Source organism: Drosophila obscura, unplaced genomic scaffold (genome assembly GCF_018151105.1).
Source record: "Drosophila obscura isolate BZ-5 IFL unplaced genomic scaffold, ASM1815110v1 contig_4, whole genome shotgun sequence".
Taxonomy (NCBI): Eukaryota; Metazoa; Arthropoda; class Insecta; order Diptera; family Drosophilidae; genus Drosophila; species Drosophila obscura.
Genome location: NW_024542828.1, coordinates 11,792,543 through 11,815,653, shown reverse-complemented (window position 1 = coordinate 11,815,653; position 23,111 = coordinate 11,792,543). Strand labels below are relative to the sequence as shown.

Sequence of the window (23,111 nt, the reverse complement as noted above, 5' to 3'; positions counted from 1 at the left end):
CCAGGAGAGTGCGACCGCCCCCGCTGAACGCGGCGGGGGGGGGGGGGGGGGGGGGGGGGCGGGCGCCGCGGGGGGGGGCGCGCGGGCCGGGGGGGGGGGGGGGTACGGGGGGGGGCGCCCGGCGGGGGCGGGGGCGCGGGCGGGCGGGGGGGGCCGGCCCCCACCTTACCCCCGCGGAAAAATACAAATTACGAGTATTAATTAACAATTAACTTTTCATTTATATATTGTATGTAAAGTGAATGTAAATAAAAAAAGTTTTCAAACAAAGCTAATATAGTGACAAAAAATCGAATCTATATATATATATATATATATATTATATAAAAATATGTGCGTACCTATGTATATGTACACTTATAAAAAAAATTCAAAATAAAAACCATGAGGTATTAAAATGACGATTAATTATGAAGCAATGGTTCCTCCCCGCTTAAAAAATATAAACCGTGAGTTTATAAGGCAGAAGATGGTAGAAACATATGCATTTTTTAGACATTTAATTTTCTACGTTTTTTTATTGAACAAATTATCTTGCCCCATCCACATAGAGTTCACGTGCATATTATCTCTCTTCGAGAATATTGTGCTTTGAAAATTCAACTTGTGTTTAACAAATGGTTTTACAAGCTAATAATTGTGGGAACACACCGTTGGCCCCGAAGGTCCAATTAATGTTGTTGTATTTGCACTAGTTACTAGATTACACGAAACTTGAACGTTTACCTAAAAACAGAAAATAATTATCAGCAGTACCACTCACGTACTTCTGGCAAGCAAAGGCACGGACACGGGCATCGGCAAAAAATGACTTGGCTTGGTTTACGGTCTACTTGATGTCGCAGAGCAGGGCCACGCCACGCAGTGTCCAGTGTTTTGGATTGAATTCCGTCTCAAAATCAATTGAGCCCACATACTTTAAGTCCGTTCGCTGTGGCTTACGATAGATGGGGCACTCGTACAATTTGGGATCTTTTCCAGCTGTGGTGTTTATGGCGTATATGTAAATGACGGGCATCTGTTCATACAGGACTTTCATTCTGGACTCCATCAGCTTTCCACTTCGTCGATCCAATGAGGCACCTACAATAAAAGTACATTTTCCACATAGGAATCATTTCTTAACAATAGGAAAGGACCAAAATTACCCTCAAGAAACAATCCATGGACGTAAACTCCTTCCGTTGGATACTCTGTGATGTCTTCTCGATTATAGCGTGTTATTTGATTCTGTAGCACAACCGAGTCCAGTGCCCAGCCTTTGTGTGCTCGCGTTACTTCCTAGGACGGATGATACAGATATGGATGATATATAGATAGATGCAATAGTATTTAATTCATCGGTTCAACTTACTTGCCGCATAGCAGTCAGGAAACCTTGTGGATTAAAGAAGCCAGTCATCCAAAATACCTGTTTGGATTAATTAAATAAATGTATACATAAATTTGAATGTAGTCTTTGTAGTATACATATCTCTCCACACTTCTCAAAGAGAAGAGGTAGCTTTCACTTACCTTCGGACGATCCGTTGATATCCATGTCCGAAATTGTCCGTTGCGCTCGAGTAGCTCTGTGTACCAAAAGCCCAGAGTTGTGGACTCCCATGATATCTGAAAGTGACATTGACAAGAGACATTATCTGGTAGGAAAGATTTAAAGAGCACACACAAGCAAGGCCAGGGAGAACGTTTTCTCAATACGAACAAGTTTTTATTGGGAATTCCGAATGAAGACTAAACAAAACAGAATTATGTTTTAATGAAACGCTGCATCAAATCCTTTGGTAATCTTAAAGTTCATGTGGCGGCAGAAGGCTTCCATTTCCTTGAAGGACAGCTTCTTTGCGTCGTAGTTAAAGGATCTCGGCATATGGGAGACATCTATTTCAGGATGGTGCAGATCGCTCAGCTTCAGACCCCGTGTCACAGTGAATTCGGCTTCATCGAACAGTTTCCTTTTCAGCTCAAAGGGTATCTCTTTCTCAGAAATAGTATCATTTGTATTGGCCCATGTTTGGTGTTCAACGATGTCCGAAATTATAGATGATGTTTCCGAATCAGAAATTGTATTACTATGCATGGGTTTTTCCTGGATGTTCTTCAGCTTGTTGTCCAGCAGGTTTGGGTCAAGCGAGTGAGTTGAGGGGAACGGTGTGCTCGTCTTGTTGGCCTTGATGAAGCCATATTGGCGGTGTCCGAGTGGCAAATACGAAGTATCCTCAACATTTTGTTGGTCGAATTCGGTAGTTTTCGTAAGGAAAACATTCCGATTGTTGTGCATGGCACTCGTAATTGCTTTCTTCATTGTTTTTTCTTATTATTCGTATTTTGAAAATAAAGTATTTAAATAAGGTTCCGAACAGAAATCTATTTTTGGTGTAAGCTTCAACTTCAATATTGTTTTTCCTTTGGTCAATGATTACTAGATCCATTCGCTTTCTTTGAAAGGACAGAAAAGAAACAAATATGTACCCACCATCAAGAATCAACACCTGCCCATCTAAGACTTAGTTTATTTCCTTAACTCCCCATTCCCTTTTAAATTATTTGACTTTTACATTCATCTACACGAGCGTTTCCTTGGTGTTCCCCCCGTGATGGTATGCACTTGTGGGCCCCTTGTCCCTTATCATTTCCTTCCACCAGACAGACACCTGCGTGCAAAACGAGTGAAACACTCAAAATATGCTTCCTAGAGTTGCAATTTTTTTTTTTCTGAAGAAAAATAAATTTCTTTTTTATGGTGAAGTCAGTTTTACATCCTCCGGAACTGACGATTGAACCAAATCTATTTTTGCTGAACGAATACACACCTTCATCCAGGTCTCTGGTATGCGGGCATCGTACATAGCATCCAAGGATTCCTTTAAAGCGGGACTCATTACAATCGTACCATCAATGGCCAGTTTAAGATCGCAAAGGCAAGTGTGTACGCGCTTAATAACCCTTTGCATTCGATCGATTTCTTGTCTGTAACATTTAATAAAGTAATACCAAAGTACTTTCAAGCTGAAAAAGTTTACTTTACCTTAGAAAAATGTTCATTGGTAACAAGATTCCCATTCGATTGAGATTCTCACGCACTTCGTAGGCATTGTATTGGGCTGGGAGCTTGCGTAGCATATCATCTGCCAGTTGGTAGACAATACTTTCCCTTGTTTCGCCTCCACCGCCGCCACCCTCCTTCGGCTGAACGCTCAGTATAGTGTCCAGGATGCCTGCGAATCAGAATCAGGAACAATCAAAGACTTGGGGCTATCTGGGTATATGCTAATGTGCTAATGGCTGAGTGGGTTTGGAATCCGATTTGATTTCATTCACATTCACTGCTGCTAAATCACAAATTTTTTGTTTTTATTGATTGGGAGCAACACGCAAAGTCCTGGGGAATTGTTTATGCAATGGGGATTTAAATAAAATTAAACAGAGTGGCTATACATCTACAACGGTACAATTATAAACCACGCAATTCTGGCTATTTCCCGATTACAGATCATCGTGGGTCTCGGCGGATTATGTGCACGTGTTAATGTTACATTTCTCTCTGTTTTAATAACGAAGCTACGTAAAATACTCATACCTTTTGCTGAATTTATCTGATACGTGATGTCGGCATTCGAATGCAAGCCGAATACCTCTGGGGTATCGTATGCCGGCAAACTGTTTATATAATCGATGAAGCCCTGAAGACTCTTTGTGCCTGGTACCTTGTAGCCCTTGTAGAACTCAAAGGAGTTTGTAAGCAGTTGCTCGCAGAACCAAACTGCGGTAAAGGTCGTGAGCAAGCGTTTATCGAAATCATCGGTCACCCGTCCACCATATTGCACTTCTCCAATCATATAGACCAGCGTCTGCCATGAGACACCTTTCTTTGGGTCCATTTCGTCTAGGTGATTCTGAACAAACTGAACGCTGGCTGCGAAGTCTGCCTGATTGAATTCGTATGGTATATTCCAGCCCAGGGGGCCGAATTTTCGTCGCTCCTGGACAATGGTGTGCAGAAAAGCCACTGTGTACAGTAACGGCGGCCACTGTGAGGCTGAGGTGTAATCAAGGAAGTCCTGTGTGAACGACTGGCTCACGGAAAAAGATTGAAAATTAATAATTAAGTGTGCTCCGAGAATTTACAATGCCATGCCGCACCTGGTAGCTGCGCTTTAGACTGGCACGAATCCCCTGAGGGGGTTCATTTGTGAACTTGAGAGCCATTTGCAGCAATCCAATTGGAAACTCGTTGTGCGGTTCAGTGGTGACCCACATTCGGAAGGACTCGTCGATATGCTCTGTCTCCACCAGCATGTCGATAATCTCAGTGCAAAAAGGCAGCGAGAGATGCACGTTTTGGAGCAGAACCCAGCCGCCACTGGACATTGATTCCATTATCATTTTTCGGGCATGATATTCCTGTCCCTGCCCCATCGACACAGCTTTCAGGGCTACTCAAGGAGAGTTTCATTAGAGTTTATTAGAAATTTAGAGCTTTGTTAGACACTTACTTATAGTCTTCTGCTTGGCCAATGCCCCAATTTGTGTGGTTGGATCGGATCCTATCGATAGAAGACAGACAAAAGGTGTGCGTGGCTCCGACTCCAGCCACATTTCCTCCAAGTCTAGAATTTGCATCTCACTATACTCGCCCCCCAGAGATTCTATACAAGAAAAACACAATCAAATATTGATACTTATCTTACTTTCTGTAGAGCACACACCTTCTATATACTTCTTGGCCTGAGATATGGTTCGATCGGGGCACCAGGAGCGAATGAGAAGCAATTTTCGAAAGCTGTCCAAAAGTGCATTATAGCCACAAGGGATTTCCTCGTACTCGGGCTTCTCGCACTCGTACCAAGTGCGCCAATCCCGCTCATTCAATTCAATCACCTGCAAAACAGTGGAAAAGGTTTCTAACTTGCTAATCTCCACTAGATTGAGCCAGGTAATGTCCAAGATCCAGCGGAAGGGCTTTGGGGTGACAGCATTTAAATCCAGTGAGGCACCGCCCTTGATGAAGGTCAAGAACTCTTCGTGGCTGATGTTCTCATTGTGATAGTCGATCTTAATGGCCAGCATCAAGGTAAACAGTTGCTTGTGCCGTTCATAGAGACTGCGATTGGTGAACTTGTACACCTCGTAGGTGAGATATCGCAAGATAATGTTAATGCGCTCCTCCGTGACACTGGACTTGGCCGACTTTGTGATCGAGTGGTTAAAGATGACTAGAAATTGCTTGAGAGAGTTCTGGTACATGGCATTCACGTTGCTCATTTCAACAATAAGAAAGTAAAGGATTGATCCTCGTTTGGCCACCGCCCGAAACTCTTCGCGTGCCTTCATTATTTTACGCTCAGTTACCTCGGAAATCTTTAGTTTTTGGTTAACTTCCTCGGCTGTGGTTTTGGTCACCCGAAGTACTTCAATTAAGGCCTCATCGTCCACCAGAGATCCTTGGGAGGAGCTCAGGCGCAGCAGAAGGTTGGCCTCCAGTTCTTTCATGTTGCGCTGGTTCTGCATGACGGTCTCGAAAAGCGCCACACGCTCGGCTTCTAGATCCGACTTTTCCATGAGGATGACACGACCCAATAGTTGATCCTCCAGACCCCGCATAGTGACCGTGAAATCAATGATCGATGTCTTGGCACTGACCTCGGGACTGAAGGCGGGATTCGGTAGCTTTGTGGTTATGTAGAGCATAAACCCGGGCATCACATCGCATTCCTTGTCGCCCACAAGCACCTTCTCAATGCTGCCCGACTTGATGAAGTTTTTTTCCAGCACGTTATCTATAACCGGGTCCAAGTCTATACCCACATCCTCGATCAGCAGTGGCCTGCCCAATGAGAGGGAGTCTTCAAGATGTGTCCGAAAGTATTTGTGATTCAGGGATGTGATCTGCAACTCATTTCGATCCTCCTTGCACTTGATCCAAATCTTCCCCTGCGTCTGCGGATCAACCAGCAACGGATAGCTGCTGGACTTTGTGGCTATCAGTGCATTCTGCACGGACAACTCGTCGTTCGGCAGTCCCTGGAGTGTCCACTCCGACACTGTGGAGGAATCGACCAGCATGTTTATGATGTTCAATCCAATGGTGAAGGGAATATTCTTCTGCTTCAATATGCTCATCCATGTCTTGATCAGGTTTGCTCGAAATTCCTGGTTGTATGGCCCGCAGTAGGAGAGAAACCCGGTGGCTAGGAGCACATCGCCCACCAGTTTACCAAGCTGTATCTTGAACTCCTTGCTCTGGTTGGTCCAGCGATGCTTTTCGTCGGACAATCCGTTTATCAGGGCCGTTGCTGCGGTCATTTTGCGCAGGCAGACATTTGCAGCATCTGTCAGTCGTTGCTTCTCACCAACGGCCTTGTCGTACTGATCCTTTACCGCCTGCAGGGCCTCCTCACGCTCTCGCAGTTGTTCTTCGGCGCCAGCCAAATCATCCATTGCAAGCTTACAACAGAAAGGGAATGTAATATAAGTGGAAGGAATATGCAGAATCCTTTCTTAGCTTACCTTTAGACGCGCCTCTTGCATGGTTAGATTTGCTTTCAGGGGCAGTACCTCTTTGTTCACGCTGTGGAAGAAGGACATGGCTTTGGTCCAAGAGAGCAGGCCGGCCACATCACCGCACACACGTCGTGCCATATCCATGTTGTAGTCCTCCATGCGAAAGTAAGGCTGCAGCAGATCGATCATCTCATCGTTTATAGTGTCCTTTGGGTAGTTTTGCAGTTGCAGCAAAAATGTGGCACTGGCCATCATCTACATTGTAAAACAAAGAGGAAAAACAAAAAGCAGAATGTGAAGGAATACCATTTGACCAAAGACAATAAGACAATACAAGATGAATAACACCATTTGATTCGCAGAAACATTGCTTGCATATGGCAATTCAAATGTATGGGCGTTACTTATTGTCTTTGGTTTGACCTATGGGGCACCTACCTTTAGGGATTCTTGCCATGAGGGCTTGGGGCACGGTGTACCCGAGTCAGGTATACAGGGGTGCAGCTTACGCTTGAATAGGATTAAAACGCAGTCCATTATCCGCATAATAAGATGCGGAGGACGTCCCAGCTTACGCACGGTGGCTATGTGCGCCGGTTTAATCGTGTTGAGGGCATTCTCTGCCTCCTCGAGGGCCGGCTTGGCCGCCTCTAGTTTCTCCTCGGCCAGCGCTTTCTCGTGGGCAATGCAGGCAACGAGGGCCTCGGCCTTGTCCTTGACGATGAGGACCTGATTCTTGACAATCTCCGCTTGCATCGCACGTTCCGTCACCTCCACTAGCACCGATTCAGCGTTCTTGGAGGCCTCGACCAGCTCCTCCTCCATGACCACGAGGTCCTTCTTGAGGATCTCAACAGATGCGGAGGCCTCTTTCAGTTTCTCCAAGCCCGTATCCATCTTCTCCACACCATCGCGCAGCTCTTGCTGCTTCATCTGATAGATATTCTTGTAGCCGGCAATAAAGTTCAGATATGATTTGGGTGTCACGTGCGTGGCGCGACGGAAACGCTGGAAGTACTCCTGTGACGTTTCGGCGACAATATCCTGTATGGAGCCGAGCGCATTAACCAGCTCCTCCTTGACGGCCGATGTACACTCAATTTCGAAGTGGCTCAGAAAGTGTCTGGCAACCGAAACCAGGGCATCCTTGGGCCACGGATGCAGCCAGTCAATGGTGCAGCCGGAGACCAAGGCGGGAAAGCGCTGCACCCGCGACCTGAACGTCTCGCCCACGGGTGAGAAGCAGAAGGTCACGTGAAGATTGGTGCACGTGCGCGCCAGAAAAAAGTCCATCACACTTTCCGGGGTCGCTGTTTTGCGTTGATTTTCACGTTTCATGACCGGCGTCAGCTCTTGCACGATTTCAGCCTGCTCATCGCGCGAGAATAGATTAGATATGACACCGCTCGAGAGTATGTTATTGAGATACTCGAGGAAACCTTCCTCTTTGATATCCATGTCAGTGAAGAGAAAGGTTGTGCCCTTCCCCTGCACGCCGCAGGTGCGGTAGAGCAGCTTTAGATCCTCTAGAAAATTGGCCACATTGTACGAACGCGTCAACGCAATTTGGAATGTCTTGTAGCCAGCTATAAACGATGCCAATTTCGTAAGCGACTGTTTTCCAGAACCGCCGACCCCGACAAGCATGACCGATCCTCTCGGATGCCGAATGATGCGGGAGATCTTCACCAGATGCAGCATTGCATCCGGGAAGAACACCAAATCCATTCCAGACCCTCGCACCATTTCATTGAATTGGGCGAGGAACATAACGAGACGCTCGCGTAGCACTTCATGAGAGTGTACCGGCTCGTACACTTTCGGCAGCTCCATGTCGGTGTCCTCACCCTCTTCGCCAGTCGGCTCGGGGGCGTCGCGCATGAAATCTACGAATACCGGATTGGGCACAATCATTTGTGAATGGGAATCGCCCAGCTCCTCTCGCACGAGACATGCCAGCTCTGAGCCGAACCACTCCCTATCCTGGAATGTGGTGAATCGGTCGGCAAATACTCGTGTGCACTCATGCTTCCACAATGCCATAAGCACGGTCTCGGAGGTGATCACTGTGGATAAGGTGCCAACCATGCCCTGCCAGATGCGCGACAGGTCGCGCAGACTGAATACGTAGTGGAACTTCGCTGGCGTGGGCAGTAGTTTCTCGCGTGTGCGCTGCCACAGGTGCCGCGTGATTACGATCAGTTTCTTGACCAGATTCCGAATCTCGGGCACAAAGCCGCGCTTGGCATTGTAGTGGCCCTCACCGATAACGCGGAAGATCTTATCAATGGAGTCGTTGTCTGGTATGTTGCAGTTGAAGACGCAAAACTGACGCTTAAGACGCGACGGTATGTCGTTACGACCGCCACCGGGCAGCCCCATGGCTGCCACGTACTGTACATCCACAATGGTAGTAAAGTCGCCGGGCTTTTCCAGACTGTAGAAGCCATTCATGTCCATGGACTGGCGCACAATTTCATTGGTCACCTGATCGCCCCACTCATTGATCTCGGGCAGATTGATGTCGTCTATGAAGACAATCAGCTTACGTCCACCAGGTGGGCCAAAGGTGACGCCCACTCGTTTCTCGACATAGCTCTCGATTGTGCGCTGAAACTGGTAGGGGCTGGTAGCCGACGAGAAGTTAAAGGATCGGCCCATGTACGTCTCAATATTCATCTTCTTCATAAAGTTCTTCATGATCACTGTCTTCCCAGTACCCTGTTCGCCGATGACCATCACGGCGCGCTCCTGATTGGCAATGGTTCCGATTAGATAGTCGATACGCACATTATCCACAATGGGCACCAAAATACTTAGGTATTCTGGTGTGGAAAGCTCCGGATACATGTAGGGAGTGACGAGCGTCTTCCACGACTGCCACACGCCCGTTGGAGAAACGAAATGGTCGAATATAGTGTTTTCGTTAGCACTACCCTTTGGGTAGTCGAGGTGCGGAAAGGATTCTTTCACAAAGATATTCATTCGAATGCGATCGCTAGTTGAGAGGTAGCCCCCGAGGCCCCAGGCCAGAGCGAATATATACAAGCGGTGCAAGTGTTCCGGCGTACAGGTGTCTTCTTTCTCCTCTACAGCACTCTCAATCGGCAGATCTTCTGTTTGAATTATGTTTAGCGGGATTGGATGGATTAAATTATGGTATCATATACAGGCAGTACTTTTACACACATACATATATATATTAGAAAATTATAAGGTTTAGACGAGACGCATAACTATAATTGGGGGTTAAGATCAAGACTATAAACAGAACACTCAGAATTGCAGAAATACCAACCAAATCAAACGGAGACCAAGTCTGCTTTTGTTTGGATCTGAACAACAAATGATATATAATTATGAAAATGCGCACACACAGAAGCAGATTTTGCAGCGATACACCTATATTTTTATGTATAATTATGGACCCCCTTTTTGGGGTTATATACTTTACCGACAATCTGACTGCCAATCGATTGCCGCCGCGCCTCTTCGATATGTTTTTGATGCTCTAAACGTTTATTTGCTGAAATGTTTCAATTTAATTTTGTATTTTTTTTTGTTTTTGGTTTTGTTTTTGATCCGCTAGTTGAGTGCTGGAGGAGACTTTCTTCTATCCTTCTTCTACTTACCATCATGGCTTTCCTTGCTGGATAGGCTCACAGCCTGTTCGTCCTCCTTCTTGACAGGTATCAAGCCCTCCAGGATGAAAAGCATCTGCTTCACTATGTTGCACTGTAAGACTGGCATCTGAAGCTTCACGATTTGTGCCCCCCAGTTGTATACCTCGACAAATGTCTCATCGAATAGATCGGAAAACGTACACTTTTCGCCAGGAGCGCGATTCTTAAGCCACGCCTGAACAACTGTATATAATTTTTAAAATGTTTTATCTAATCTAAAAAAAATCTAAAAACCTACTTGGTCGGGCATCCAGGCCAGAAGAGCTCATGTAAACCATTCCATTACGAGAAACAGTAGCCGGTGAGGCATTGTCAATGTTGTGCGGCTCAAAAATAATCTTAACTGTTGGAGCCATAGTGAGACGATCGCCATTGGCCAAAGTCAAGGTTTTGTTATCATCGAGTACGGAGTTTAAGTTCTCTATCCAAATACTATCCACAGGCCCATCGAGCACCAGCCAGACATGTTCGCCTGCCTTCAGCTTGAGCGTCTTGCGCCACAGAGCCGAGAAGATGCCATCAGTCCAGTCGTTGGTGGCCACATCGAGGCGTCCAAACATTTGGGCTGCCGTAATAGCCTTGGGATTCATGCGCATCTCGCGATGATTCTCCCCCATTTGGGTCATGGCCTTCATTAGGGTATGGATGCAGGTAGTTTTGCCCGCTCCACTGGGTCCCAGAGTCATGATGCCATGGCGTACGTTCTGGGTCTCGTACAGCTGTATAAGCTTCAGGACCCAAGGCGGATGATAGATCAGACTGGCGTCGTCTGTTTGCTGAAGAATGGCCGCCTCTAACTCTGGATAGTTGGTCTTTTCGAGAGTCTAATAAATGTGAAGAGAGGTAAGAAATGAAGTAAAGATTGTTTATATGTGCATAAGTCTCGTACCTGATTGGGAAACAAGTCAGACACCAACGACATGAACAGTGGCTCATCATCATCAATCAGCTTGGACAGATTCATATCGCGAAGGACACGCATTACAATCGTACTCTCAGTATCCTTTGAGTTCCTTCGCTTGGCTGCGCCGAGAGTACGCAGCACAGAGAGAATATTCCTTAGACCGAAGTCGTAGTGTACCTGTTTCGTAAGTTGCTCCTCGCAAAGTTTGTATAGCGTGTAGAATTTCCTGGCCAGCGTTATGTTCTCCAGGAAGCCGCAGCTGGCTAGCTTCACCCGGATGATTATCTGTCTGTCCGGCACCATCATCGCAACGGTACGAAATTGTATTTTCAGATTCTCCGGTAACTCCTTGCGACCCGCATACCCGGGATTCTATTTAAAAATTTAATGTTCATAAATATATGCAAATAATCAATTCGTTCTAGGTTAAATAGAGGAGTGCTTTTGAATCTATATCTATATAGTCAACAGTTGAGCTAACTTTTTGCCAAGACAGTTCTCATTGTATGCCAAAAACAGACGGTCTATTTGTATATCTATCTTGGGCACTCCCTAAAATTAATAAATAAGCAAAAATATAGCCACAACAAAGGATGTCATCATTAAACTCAAACGCACACGCAGCCTGTGTGTCTCTGCAAAAGAGTGAGACCCATTCGGGACAGGACGGACTGTGTGACATAACGACTCATTAAATTATAATGTCCTGGCGACTAAAAATGTTATATAAATGGGCCTAATAACTCAATGCGCAAATTAAAATACACATAAACCCCTAAGCCGAAGCCTTCGAAAGAGTCACTATGAAATGGGAAAGAAGGAAGGGAAGGAAGGGTATGGAGTAGACAACAAGTGGGCGTTGATTAACATATACCATTATTGGCGACGTCGCCGGGGCTAACGCTAATCGCATTACCCCCTATCATAGTTGGCGTCGCTTGTAATTAAGCTACTGAGCCCGAGCTAGCTTCATATCTATACTTTGTTTGCTACTCTCTATACTTAGTACAACGGCAGCTGGCTTCCTTCGTTTGGCTTTTTTTTTTTTGCCTGAAAGCATTTAATTTTGATTGTGCGTAGCGTAGATATTGTTGGGAGAAGAGACGGTTAAACAGGGTGGTCCCATGTGGCAGGCAAATTAATCGAGTCATGCAGCCGCTTAAATGTAAATACTCTTACACCAAGCAACCAGCTTCTCTGCCCTGCTCCTCCTTTGCTGTTCTGGTTGTTTGTTTTCCCTTTTGTGTGTTGGTTATTGGTTTTTACGGTTTTGGGGTGGGGTGATTTTTGGCATGGCATGGAGAAACAAGCGAAAAAGCTATAGTAAATTGTATTACAGCTTCAGTTGAGTTGAGAAAAATTGTATATGACTAATATCGTTTGAGCAATGTGCATAAAAGCGCCTGTCACTTTCCATTTTACAACAAGTTAAATGGGAAAGCATTCGATTAAAGCATACGAATTACAACAATTTAATTTTTTACGTGCCGAAAGTTACTCTACTCATGCCTATAAAAATCCTACACCCAATGGACGGATTGATAAAGAGTTTGGTGTATTGTAAATACGCAGATCAGATGCAGTATGGAGGAGTGGGACTGGCGAGTATCTGAAAATTATTCAAGACTTAGTACGAAAACAGCTTTGTCACTGGCGTCTGTCGGTTTTTTATTTTAACCGGCAGTACCGGTAAGTGTGTTCGTTTGCATGTACTATGTTGTAAAGCCCAAAGGTAAAATTCGACCCTTTTAATCTTTTAATCTAATCTTAATCTTACTTCCTGTAAGGATTAATATGCGGGTTCATTAGGCCATGTCCGTTTAAATTTGTTGACTAGATAGCAAACGAAATATTTTTTCAACTGTCTACAAATAAACGTGAATATACTGGAATAACAGGAAAAGCTAAGTGAAATCGTGCCGCACGTATAGTATTGGTAATATGTTACCATAGTAATGAATATTCCAAATTCTGGATTCATTTCAATCGTATCACCATCTGTAAAAAGGAAAGTTTTCTTTTTCTCCTTTTTGGCTGTCAGCACGACAGCCACTTGTTGAGCGGCCACAGAAAGGACCGGCAATTCGATGCGGTTGAATTCATCGAAGCAGCCCCAGCTTCCAGACTGGGCCAGACCCTTATATATGCGTCCCAGCCCTCTAACCAAGCAAAATGTAATATTTTTAATAATTGCCATCCGAAAGCAAAATATTGAATTTTAACTTTTGGATTATTAACTTACCTGTAATCCATTTGATCGGAGCAATTAAAAACTACAACATATTTGGCCAATGTTTTACCCATATCCTTGACAGTTTCCGTTTTCCCAGTGCCAGCTGGCCCACATGGCGCACCCCCCATGGACAAGGTAAGAGCCTGGGCCAAAGTTATATAGCACCTGAAATGGAACAACAATTTAAGGGGTATAACAGCAACATTTTTTTCAAGGTATTTCCATATGGCGGGGGTTATGTCACCACCTAATAAAGACAAGACCAGGACTCCCTTTAAAATATCAAAGCAGTCCCGTAGTACAGCCACTAATGTGCGATGACATCGAAGGAGCCGAAACGAAACTCAGGAAAAAATTAATGAAAAGCAGAAATACCTTTGGAAAATAGCACCGCCACTGTAAAGTGGAGGTGGAGGCAACTGCCTGCCGCTGTCAGAACTTTATTTATATTCCGCTAAGTGAAGTTTATCTTTACGAGCATGTCAACGGCGCGTCGGTTGTTGAAATTCCTCTTCTTCCTTTGACTACCGTTGACTACAGCGATAGATAAGACTTCATGCAGCTTCCAGTCATCGACCGCTTGAAATAGCTTCCAACAGTTTTTTGCCAATTGTTTACATAGCAAAAACTGATGAGAGCAGAGTTCAAAGTGCTAGTAGGATGACTTATAGCAGCCATGGCATTCCAAGGCGTGCTTCATTGCGCAAGGAATTCGTGCATTTGAAAACAAATTTATGGTACATTCATTTGTGGAAATACTTTTCAGTCAAATGCCAAAAAAATTATTTTCCTTAAATTTAAGGACATATGTAGATGTACATATGTAGATAGATATTTTATATCGACATTTCAATACTTTTACAGGTTAGTTGCACTTGTCTAACATATGTATATATATTGTAGGAAAAGGATGAAAAAATATACCCACCGATCTGTTAATGGTGTAATAACCAGCCGATCTGTGCAGCCAAGATATTCGTTCTGGTAGGTAAATGTGACATCGGTAACAGATATCCAGGTCTTGTCCAAATCCTCTTTGAAATAGAAGCGACATTGCTTCAGCCATTCAAAGTCGTTTGCTGATTTTATGTTCATGCGGCACTGAAATTATTACAAATATTACAATACATACGACCATAGGATAACAATAATTGAGATAACCCACCAAAATATCGAAGATATCACGCTGATGCACATGAATGGTGATCAGGGTCTCGAAGTTTGTCCGCTCGCGTTTTGACAGATTTCGAGTGGTTTGATCGATGAGTGTGTTGAGTATTTCCAGGAACTTGTTGTTTGTTTCCGACATGACCTTCCTCTCATGTCTGGCCTGCATCAGAGCCATTTCTGCGTCTCGTGTCCAAACCATTTGAATTCCGAGCAAGCCAATCTGGGCCGGCGCCTTCTCAAGGAAGCTGAGAAGGGTGAAGTTTGGATCGTTAATGGTCGCATAGGCTGTGCGAATGATCGAGTGCAGTGACTGCTGTGCTGTGACCAGCAATTGAGTTAGCCATGTCTCGACAGAGCCCTCCGCACGGATGGCGCGATCCAACTGGATCATCTCGCCCTCGCTGCTTATAATGGCCATCATTTTGTTGTACTCGACGTCGTGAAACTTTACGCACTTTGTATTGTCGAAAATATTCAGGAGGTGGTTTTGTATGGTATGCGAATCGGAAGCTTGACCCAAAATCTCAAGCAGTGCAGGATCTGACACAAAGAAGAAACGTGGAAACATCATGCGCTTGCGCTCCAGATAACCACTCAAGGATTTCTGACAAATTTCCAGTTGCTCCTGTAAATGAGGCAACAACTGTTTAAGCAAATCATCACCGACGCAGCAAGCTACAACACCGGGTGTCTCGTGGGCTCGCTGCATGATTTTTTGCCAGGATTTGTCTATTTTTGAAAACCTCTTCGCCTCCTTCGGCAGTTGCTTCGCGATATCGCCCCCAACAAACACTGCCTCCAGATATACCCACATGTTCTGCACCAAGAGCCACCGCTCCAGTATCTCATTGGAGTTCGAAAGGTCATAGACCCACTGTTGAATTTGCTTCCGAAACGGAGCGTTGTATCGGTTGGATAGGAGGGATCCCAGCACCATCAGACTGTCCTCCAATTGGCCAATTGTTTCGGCCGTAGTGTCGCCGCGCAGCAAGAGTTCGCCGCGATTGTTGAAGCTCATGAATTGGAGCTCGTGCACGGACCACTCATTGGTTACCTGCTTCAGCTTGGCTTCGATGTCCTTCTCCTTCATGGCACTGATGCAAATGTCCTCTATGTCCTCCTTGTTTTTGAGCAGCGGCGCCTCCAATATGTTCTTAAGCGAGAAACCCTCCGAGTCGAACTCGAAGATGTAGCGAGTAACGTCCATGATCCGTTGCCAGTGGCGTGGCTTCATGGCTTTATTCGCCATCAACTCCAATAGGGGGCACATATCGTTAAAGTCGTCGATTGTCTTCTTCAGAGCATGGAAAGCCGGCCACTCCTTCAGTCCCTTGGGCAGCTTGCGACAGCGATTTTGGAACTCCATCAACTCGTTGTTTATCTCCTCAATATCCACCTCATTCCAGGGTATGTCATAGTAGCTGCTCACTCTGTCAATCACATCGTTATAGAGTTTGTAGAGTTTCTGCAGCAGGTTCAGTTCCTTGCGTATTTGCCCCAGCTCGGGATAGTCTGTTTGTGGCAGACCGAAGAGTTCCTCGCCACTCTGGTAGGTCTGCAGGCGTCGCCACATGCCTTCGAAGCGGTTCTGGAATAATATGAGCCGGTCGGAGGCCTCTCTCGGGGTCAGTCCCGCCTGCATAGGCCCTGCCGTCCGATACTCCGTCACGTACGAGATCTTGTCCTGCTTAAAATTGTCCAGATTGGTGCGCAGGTCATCCTGGAAGGCAGGTTGCATGTCCAGCAGCTTTACTTGTGCCTGCAGTGCCCCAGCCAACAAATTCTGGAATGTGGTCCGCAAATTGTCCACCAGATCGAACTGCTCACGCTCCACTTGTACCTCATAGCGCGTCAGGACATTGAATGCTTCCTTCAAAATTACAGTAGAGAGTGAGAAGATGGCATCGCATATATCGAATGTACATAGTCCTATTGCCTCACCTCTATTGGATCTATTCGCAACTCCATGTCCACCTCCTGCTCACGAATCTTACCTAAGGTCTCCATTATCATGCGCACATCATCCAAGTCACGTATAGGCCTGTCCAGCTTACGATCCATTTCATTGATTACAGCATAAACATAGTCCATTTCCTTCTTGTACTTTTTCTTCATAGCCTGTCCAATTTTGTGGTTGCAAGCTGAAAATATAAAGCTTCTAAAGTGTTCGTTCATTCTCCCTTCCGCTCCATCTCTCTTTTTGCCCATCTCCTTATCCCTATCCCATTTCGTGCGCCACACAATGATATCGACGTCATTAATCAAAGCCAGGCCAAGGGCTAATTCATTTTCACACAGTCACATCCTCCTGCTGTGTGGGCTCTCTCGGCTCTGGGCTCCTTCCTCTCAATCATTTGTGTGGGGAATTTATTTTGGTATTTCTGGGGATGCCTGATGTTTCAGTTAATTTGGTTAGGTAAATTAGATTATCTAATTGGACGCCAATTTATTTGAATTGCTTTCTATTTGTCTACAAAACAAAAGAATTCGCGAGGGTGCCAAAAGTAATGGTTGATTAACCTTTCCAGTATCTCTAAATGGAAAACACATATCCTTCTAAGCAACAATTGAATAAGGTACCATCCATTAACACCCGATAACCCCCTTCTCTAGATGAAATATAGGAACTATATAATGTATAGTTATAAAAATGCATCGGATTGCTTATCTTCTTACATTTGATTTCAATGGCCAAACCATACTTAAGTCTTTCATTATACACTGCCACGCATTGCCCGAAGATCTCCATGTTTGGCTCAATCAGTAGATTGGCATCCAGATCGGATAGGCAGCGCAGGGTGGTCTCAAACTCCTGCAGGCCAAACTCCATAAGCTGACGAGTCGTGCGATCGTTCTTCCATAGGAAGTGGAATGGCTTCCAGCGCTTAATGTACGTTTGAATCTCCGGCTTTACATTCTTCGTGCAGCTGGAGAGCTGATTGACAGCCTTGGCCACCTCCTTGTTATCCATGATGGCGGAGTAGAAGCTTTTGAGCATGTGCGGCATCTGTGGTCGTTCCTCGGAGGCCAGACAATAGATTTTGCGACGTCGACTCTTTCCGACGGCGCCGCCAGTGGCCTCGTTATGGTTGCGTCCGACGCGCGGCTGCGTCACCGTCATCGAAACTTGCTGCGGTTGGTAAGACAAGATTTTGGAAAACATTGCGAAGCTATTCAGTGGGGCGGTACGCACCGGCGGATCTTTGCCGCTGCTCCACTGAGCCACACCCTTCGCAATGCCCGTGATGCTCTTGCCAGCCGTCACCAAAATGTCCTGCAGCTCGTCCAGACTCGGTTTGATCACCACATGGGGTATCTGCAGCTGCGCGTGCAGCGCAAAGATCGGCTTTTTGAAAACCGTCTCATTCTCATCGGCTATGAATCGACGTCTCAGTGTATCCAGTGCGGCTCGAATGACCTTAATGAGTACGTCAATGACCTTGCGGCTGTAATAGCGACGCATTTCGACCACCGCATTGCATACCATATCCTGCACAAAAACGAGAAACGTTCATTATTTGATATGTATCTATCTTTTACAAGTCTCACCTGCATGCCCTTTGGCAGGCTTTCTGTGGTCGACAGGAGTGACAGAGGATTCTCAAAGCAGGACCACAGAATACTCCAGTCCTGCTGCTGTCCTCCTCCACTGCCGACGCCACCGCCTCCACTGGTGGTCGGGGCAGCAGCTCCTCCTACACTTTCTTCAGCTTTTCGTCCACCCGATCCAGTGCCCTCTCCTTTTGGAGAGACTGATACTCTAAATTTTTGACTTATAATGTTTATATAATGCATTCCCAAGTCTTACCATCGAAGAGAGGCGTTACATCATCGCCCGCAATTGCCTGGACTGTGGCCGTGGCTTTGTCCACTAAACTTAGAACCTCTTCCACGGCCTCAGAGACCATTTGGCTCTTACGATTCAGTTCGATGGCCGCTTTCCTAGGGGGGAAAAAATTCGTATTTCACATGCAATTTAGATACAATATTAAAATGTGATAAAGAACCCATTAAAATAAATCACAAGCAGAAACAGAATCAACTCTAGACAGTTTAAAAGTCGTGCGTACGCGTATATGTAGGTAATTTCGAAGCTACATTAAAAATGATTTTTCCCCTGAATCCCTTGTCCCAATCAGAGACTCACCGGCATGCCTCCTCGCTGCGCTGCAGAAACTCATCAACTGTCCAGATTTCATCGTCTGCTCAGTAAACAAATGTGGAAAGTTTTTAGGTAGCATAAAATTACAAACCAGATCTATGAAACATGTGAGAGCCACCAACCTGCTGGTAATATTTGCAACGAGACGTCCTGCATCCACATTAGCACATTGAGTATGCGATTCGAGTAAATGTCATGAACGCGGGCCACAAGAACCTCAAATTTCTCTATGGCCTGTTTGCAGCGTTCATAGAATTCTGTCCAGTTTTGATTGGTCCACTGGAAAATGAAGGAAACAATAAAATTGAATTCAGAGGAGATCTTCAGCTGAAAGCCTTACATTTATAGTATGAAGTCCTGGCTTCAGCATCGCCGTCAAACGCACCAACTGAGGCAGAAACAAAGGACGAACCTCCAGCTTCACAGCTCGAACCGTTGACAGAAACATTTTGATGAGACACTACAGGGCAAAGACACAATTATTAATGTTATAATATGGTTGAGCGGTAGAATAAGCAACATTTAAAGAGTCCTGTATGGTAATGAAATACTGCTGGCGACTCATCAGTGTTGCGGCCACAATCGGCAGCTCAATCTTCAACTTGGCTAGCATTTTGGCTTCTCTGATCAGCAAAGGTATGGTGGGGTGTAGATTGACAAACAATTTATCCCCCTGTAGGCTGAGTAGGGGCTGCATGAGGCACGAATCGGCAACGCTGACATCTTGATCCAGCCATATAGAGACAATTTCGTCCTCGTATTCCTGGAGCACACCCAAGACGTTGTGAAAGCGCATATCTAGGTCCTTTGCCATGGGCAGGGTACTCAGCACGGCATGAGCCATCACCGCATCTATGAGCTCTGTAAGATGTAGACTCAGGGCTCGACACCAATGAATGCGACCAGCAATTGGCGGAAAATTTCTCGCGAGTGGGGGATCATCTCGTTGTTTGCGAAACGTTTTCAGTATGCGATCCACTTCCTTCTCAACGTAACGCAGTATCCGGGTGTATTTCTCATCCATTTTGGTCAGGGGAATCTTCTCGCTAACCTTTTCGAAACGCACCAAAAACCGTATGCACTGTGGAGTCTCCCAGACCGTGTCAAAGTCCTTTTCAATCAGTGTGGCTATGGTATCCTTTAGGGAGTTTGTTTTGTGTATAAACTTCTCAAAATCGTCATTGAAATTGAAGTTTCGATGGTCTAGGTAATCATATTTTTTCGAAATAACCTCCTTTTTGGCCTCTTCGAAGAGATTTGACGCATCTTCCAAGGCCTCCCCCAACAGAAGGCCCTCCAAGCGGCGCTCGAACAAATGGTTGTAGTCATCAATCAGGTTAAACATGTTGATAATTTTCGAAAGGCGCTCGCAGAATGTATCAAATTTTCCTGAAGTTATCATACATTAATTGGATTACTAAAACTAAAGTTTTCATAGAAAAATTTTACCAAAGACAAAGTTTTCGGAGAACCCAAATGGCGTCTGATTAGGCAAAAAGGGTTGCTCGCGCACTGTGTAGTAGGTCTCGTGGTAGATGTGATTCAATTTAATGCAGTTGCTAAGTTTTGTTCGAATTAAGCTGCGATCCTGGGACCAAATTGTCTCCTTGCAACGACAAGTTATGTATGACTTGCAGGTCTCAATCATTTGGTTTGTTATCTAAAAGAAAAATTTATTGTTTTAATCGGAGTACCATGAACAAAAAAAACTTAAAGGTAAAATTAAGTTAAATTCTCTATCATACACTGTAAATCCACTTCTTTAACAGTACCATCGATGTCAAAGAGGTCTTCGACTTGTTAATGCCACCACACTTACCTCCCAGCTTTGTGGGACATTTCAGGGTGAGTCAGGTCAGACGAGAAGGGTTTAACATGCTTGAAAAGCTTATACCAAAAGTCAAACCATAACTCCGTGCAACGGACGAAAAATGTGTAGGGCAGAAAAAATAAAGAAAACCTGCCAGCAGACTCTTTGGAAGGACACGAATGCTTCAATGAATTTAAAGAATTGTAAAATATTATCAGCAGATATGGAGGGAAGATTCTTCTCATCATAAATATGTATGTATGTATGTACATCTAGGAATGTGGATTCAGTTTGATATTATTTCACCAGCAATTGCACTCACCTTAACCATCAAAGCTGATGTTCTTTCTGATGTATTATAAAACTGTGATACACTGTAAATAAGTCGCACCGTTTGGAGTAGACTTAGAATGGACTCCTTCATGCTTACAGGGTCATCTAGATACAGCGAGTGACAGCATGTTTCCATGGCTTGTATGAATTTGGAATTATCCCGCGCTTCATTATAGCAAAAGGTTATTTTACGATCGGTCTCCTTCCATTGCCTTATTATGCGGGAGCCCGCCAAAAAGAGGCAATGCAGCGTAAACTGAACTTCTTTATCTTGCAGATGGGCAAGAAGCTGTGAGAATTGTGCGCCACGTTTCTTCCAGTACTCAAGCTCGTCCTGAGGGCCACTGTGATCGTTCTCCTTACGGAGCTGTTCGCTCTCGCCAAGGATTTTCAATATCCCCTTTGTCCAGTTATTGACACGTTCCTCGAGCTGTGTGCAAAACTCTTGGTTCTTGGACATGTCTTTAACCTCATCCACCAGATCGATTTTCTCAAACATATCACAGCCATCGGCAAATACGTTGGGATGATCACACACCTGTTCGCAAACGCGCAACGCACTGCAGAATGATCGTAATCCCGGAAGGAGCTGCCCTTTGATAAGACCGCAGCTAACGTCCTCCTCGTCGCCTTCCAAACTGGGAAAGGCCAGCGCTTGCATAAATACAAACTCAACGATTCGCTCAATGGAAGTGACCAGGCCAATATTTTTGGCATCGATTACGCCACAGTACCTAAGATGAAATAAAAAGGAGAGTAGAATAATAAGAAAGTGCAGGCGAAAGACTTACAAATCCTTTTGGAATCCCTCTTCGGGAAGCTGCTTGGACGTATTTACACGAAATATATAAATACAAACGCCTGTAAAGGCGCAGGTCCAGCCATCAGTTAGGAATAGCTTCTTCTGCTTTGCCGGAGGCATACCACTGGGAGAAGCTCCACCTGATGAAGTAACAGACAGGTGAGTGCGGTTCATTCGACAGGCAGCAATATATGCAGATTTAAATTTTAAAGTAAATTCTTATAGTTAAGACCTTGCGGCGTCTTAGAACTGCTCGATGCAATGCCACTTCGTGATGGTCCCGGCTTATTGGCATCCGGAATGGGTGTATGCTCAGGTTCATCCACTTCCTGATAAAACCAAAGCAGCTTGTTTTTCATATTCGGCAAAAACAGCTGATTGATTTCATCGAGCTAAAAAAAAAGTTTCAGATATATTTAAGAAGATCTTAGTATTTATATAAGATATATAGAAACTACCATATCCCCTTCGAAAATGTAATCCATTAGCTGATGTCTGGGCAACTGAGTGGCGTCGATCAACAACTGGAAGGTAAACTCCAGTCGGGGATCCATCTCCCCACGGCGGGCTTTGCGTTCGCATTCTTCGCGTCGACGCTGTGCTTCGTCCGGATCCATATTTCCCACGTTGTCACATTCGCGTATTATATATGGTATATTATATGTATTTTTGTTTGTTTGCAACACGTGTCGGACCGTTGGGGTTCCAGAAAATAATTTTTTGGATCAAAAGTTTGCAAGTGCGGTAGGTTTTTTATTTATATGGTTTCAAAAATGGAGTATTGATTCAAAATTGTAAATCAATTCATTGGTTTTTTGTTTTTAATTCAAAAAGGGAGAAGGCAAAAATATGTTAGTTTCAAAAATCAATTATTTAAAGTCTATGTTAAAAAACCTCTATCTACATTTGCATAGAAGCAGATAATTAATAAAATAAAAAGCGGTTCTATATAATAGGGTGTGTGTTCAAAAATATATTTTCTAAGAGTTTTTGTATTTTTTCATTTGCTTAGTTGCATTAAGTGGGGGTTGTTACTCAGCTAAAACGAAATCAAGATATGAGTATTAGTTTCTAATTACTGTCCTCAACCAACAAATACATAGACTTTTACATTCGCTGTACGAAATACATACATCGGTGTTTGCGATTACGCAATCAGTCAAAGGGGTAACAAGGATATATTATATATTACGGTAGTTAACAAGCAATGTTTACACTTGCATTAATTACACCTAACAAGGTTTGATTCTAATTGATTCTAATTTGATTTCCAAATTTTGGCACCTGCAAAATATCTCCCTGGTCCTCCTCTTCCTCCTCTTCATCACTCCTTTCGCCACCACGCATTGCCAGCACATGTTCAACTAACTTTTTTTTCTGCACGAACATACCTTAATCAATTATCATTATAGATTTACTAGATTTGTCAATTTCTGTCCGTTTTTCTGCACGGGGAAAGTGTACGTCACTCTGTAAATAATTTAATTGAACAAACAATTGAAAATACGCG

General features: G+C 44.6%; 2 protein-coding genes across 2 annotated transcripts; both read right to left on the bottom strand.

Annotated features, from left to right (window-relative positions):
* Positions 1-409: 409 nt before the first annotated feature.
* On the bottom strand, positions 410-23,059 carry LOC111070073 (dynein heavy chain 5, axonemal). The gene is made up of 35 exons (XM_022360375.2): positions 22,886-23,059; positions 22,060-22,197; positions 21,834-21,993; positions 21,591-21,741; positions 20,789-21,533; positions 20,106-20,316; positions 19,177-20,045; positions 18,997-19,116; positions 18,779-18,935; positions 18,642-18,696; positions 18,303-18,436; positions 18,044-18,246; positions 17,688-17,984; positions 17,171-17,624; positions 16,436-16,635; positions 14,490-16,364; positions 14,253-14,425; positions 13,334-13,489; positions 13,040-13,250; positions 11,077-11,463; positions 10,426-11,011; positions 10,137-10,370; positions 9,959-10,030; positions 6,943-9,620; positions 6,511-6,759; positions 4,710-6,447; positions 4,497-4,649; positions 4,144-4,436; positions 3,581-4,073; positions 3,029-3,218; positions 2,814-2,970; positions 1,516-1,611; positions 1,355-1,411; positions 1,149-1,281; positions 410-1,083 (listed from the first exon to the last, which is right to left on the bottom strand). The coding sequence occupies exons 1-35, from the start codon at positions 22,988-22,990 to the stop codon at positions 830-832; spliced, it is 14,184 nt and encodes a 4,727-aa protein (XP_022216067.2). The 5' UTR covers positions 22,991-23,059; the 3' UTR covers positions 410-829.
* Positions 1,692-2,386, bottom strand: LOC111070074. Its single transcript, XM_022360376.2, has one exon. It carries the CDS (start codon positions 2,303-2,305, stop codon positions 1,757-1,759), a length of 549 nt encoding a protein of 182 aa, XP_022216068.2. The 5' UTR covers positions 2,306-2,386; the 3' UTR covers positions 1,692-1,756.
* Positions 23,060-23,111: the final 52 nt, after the last annotated feature.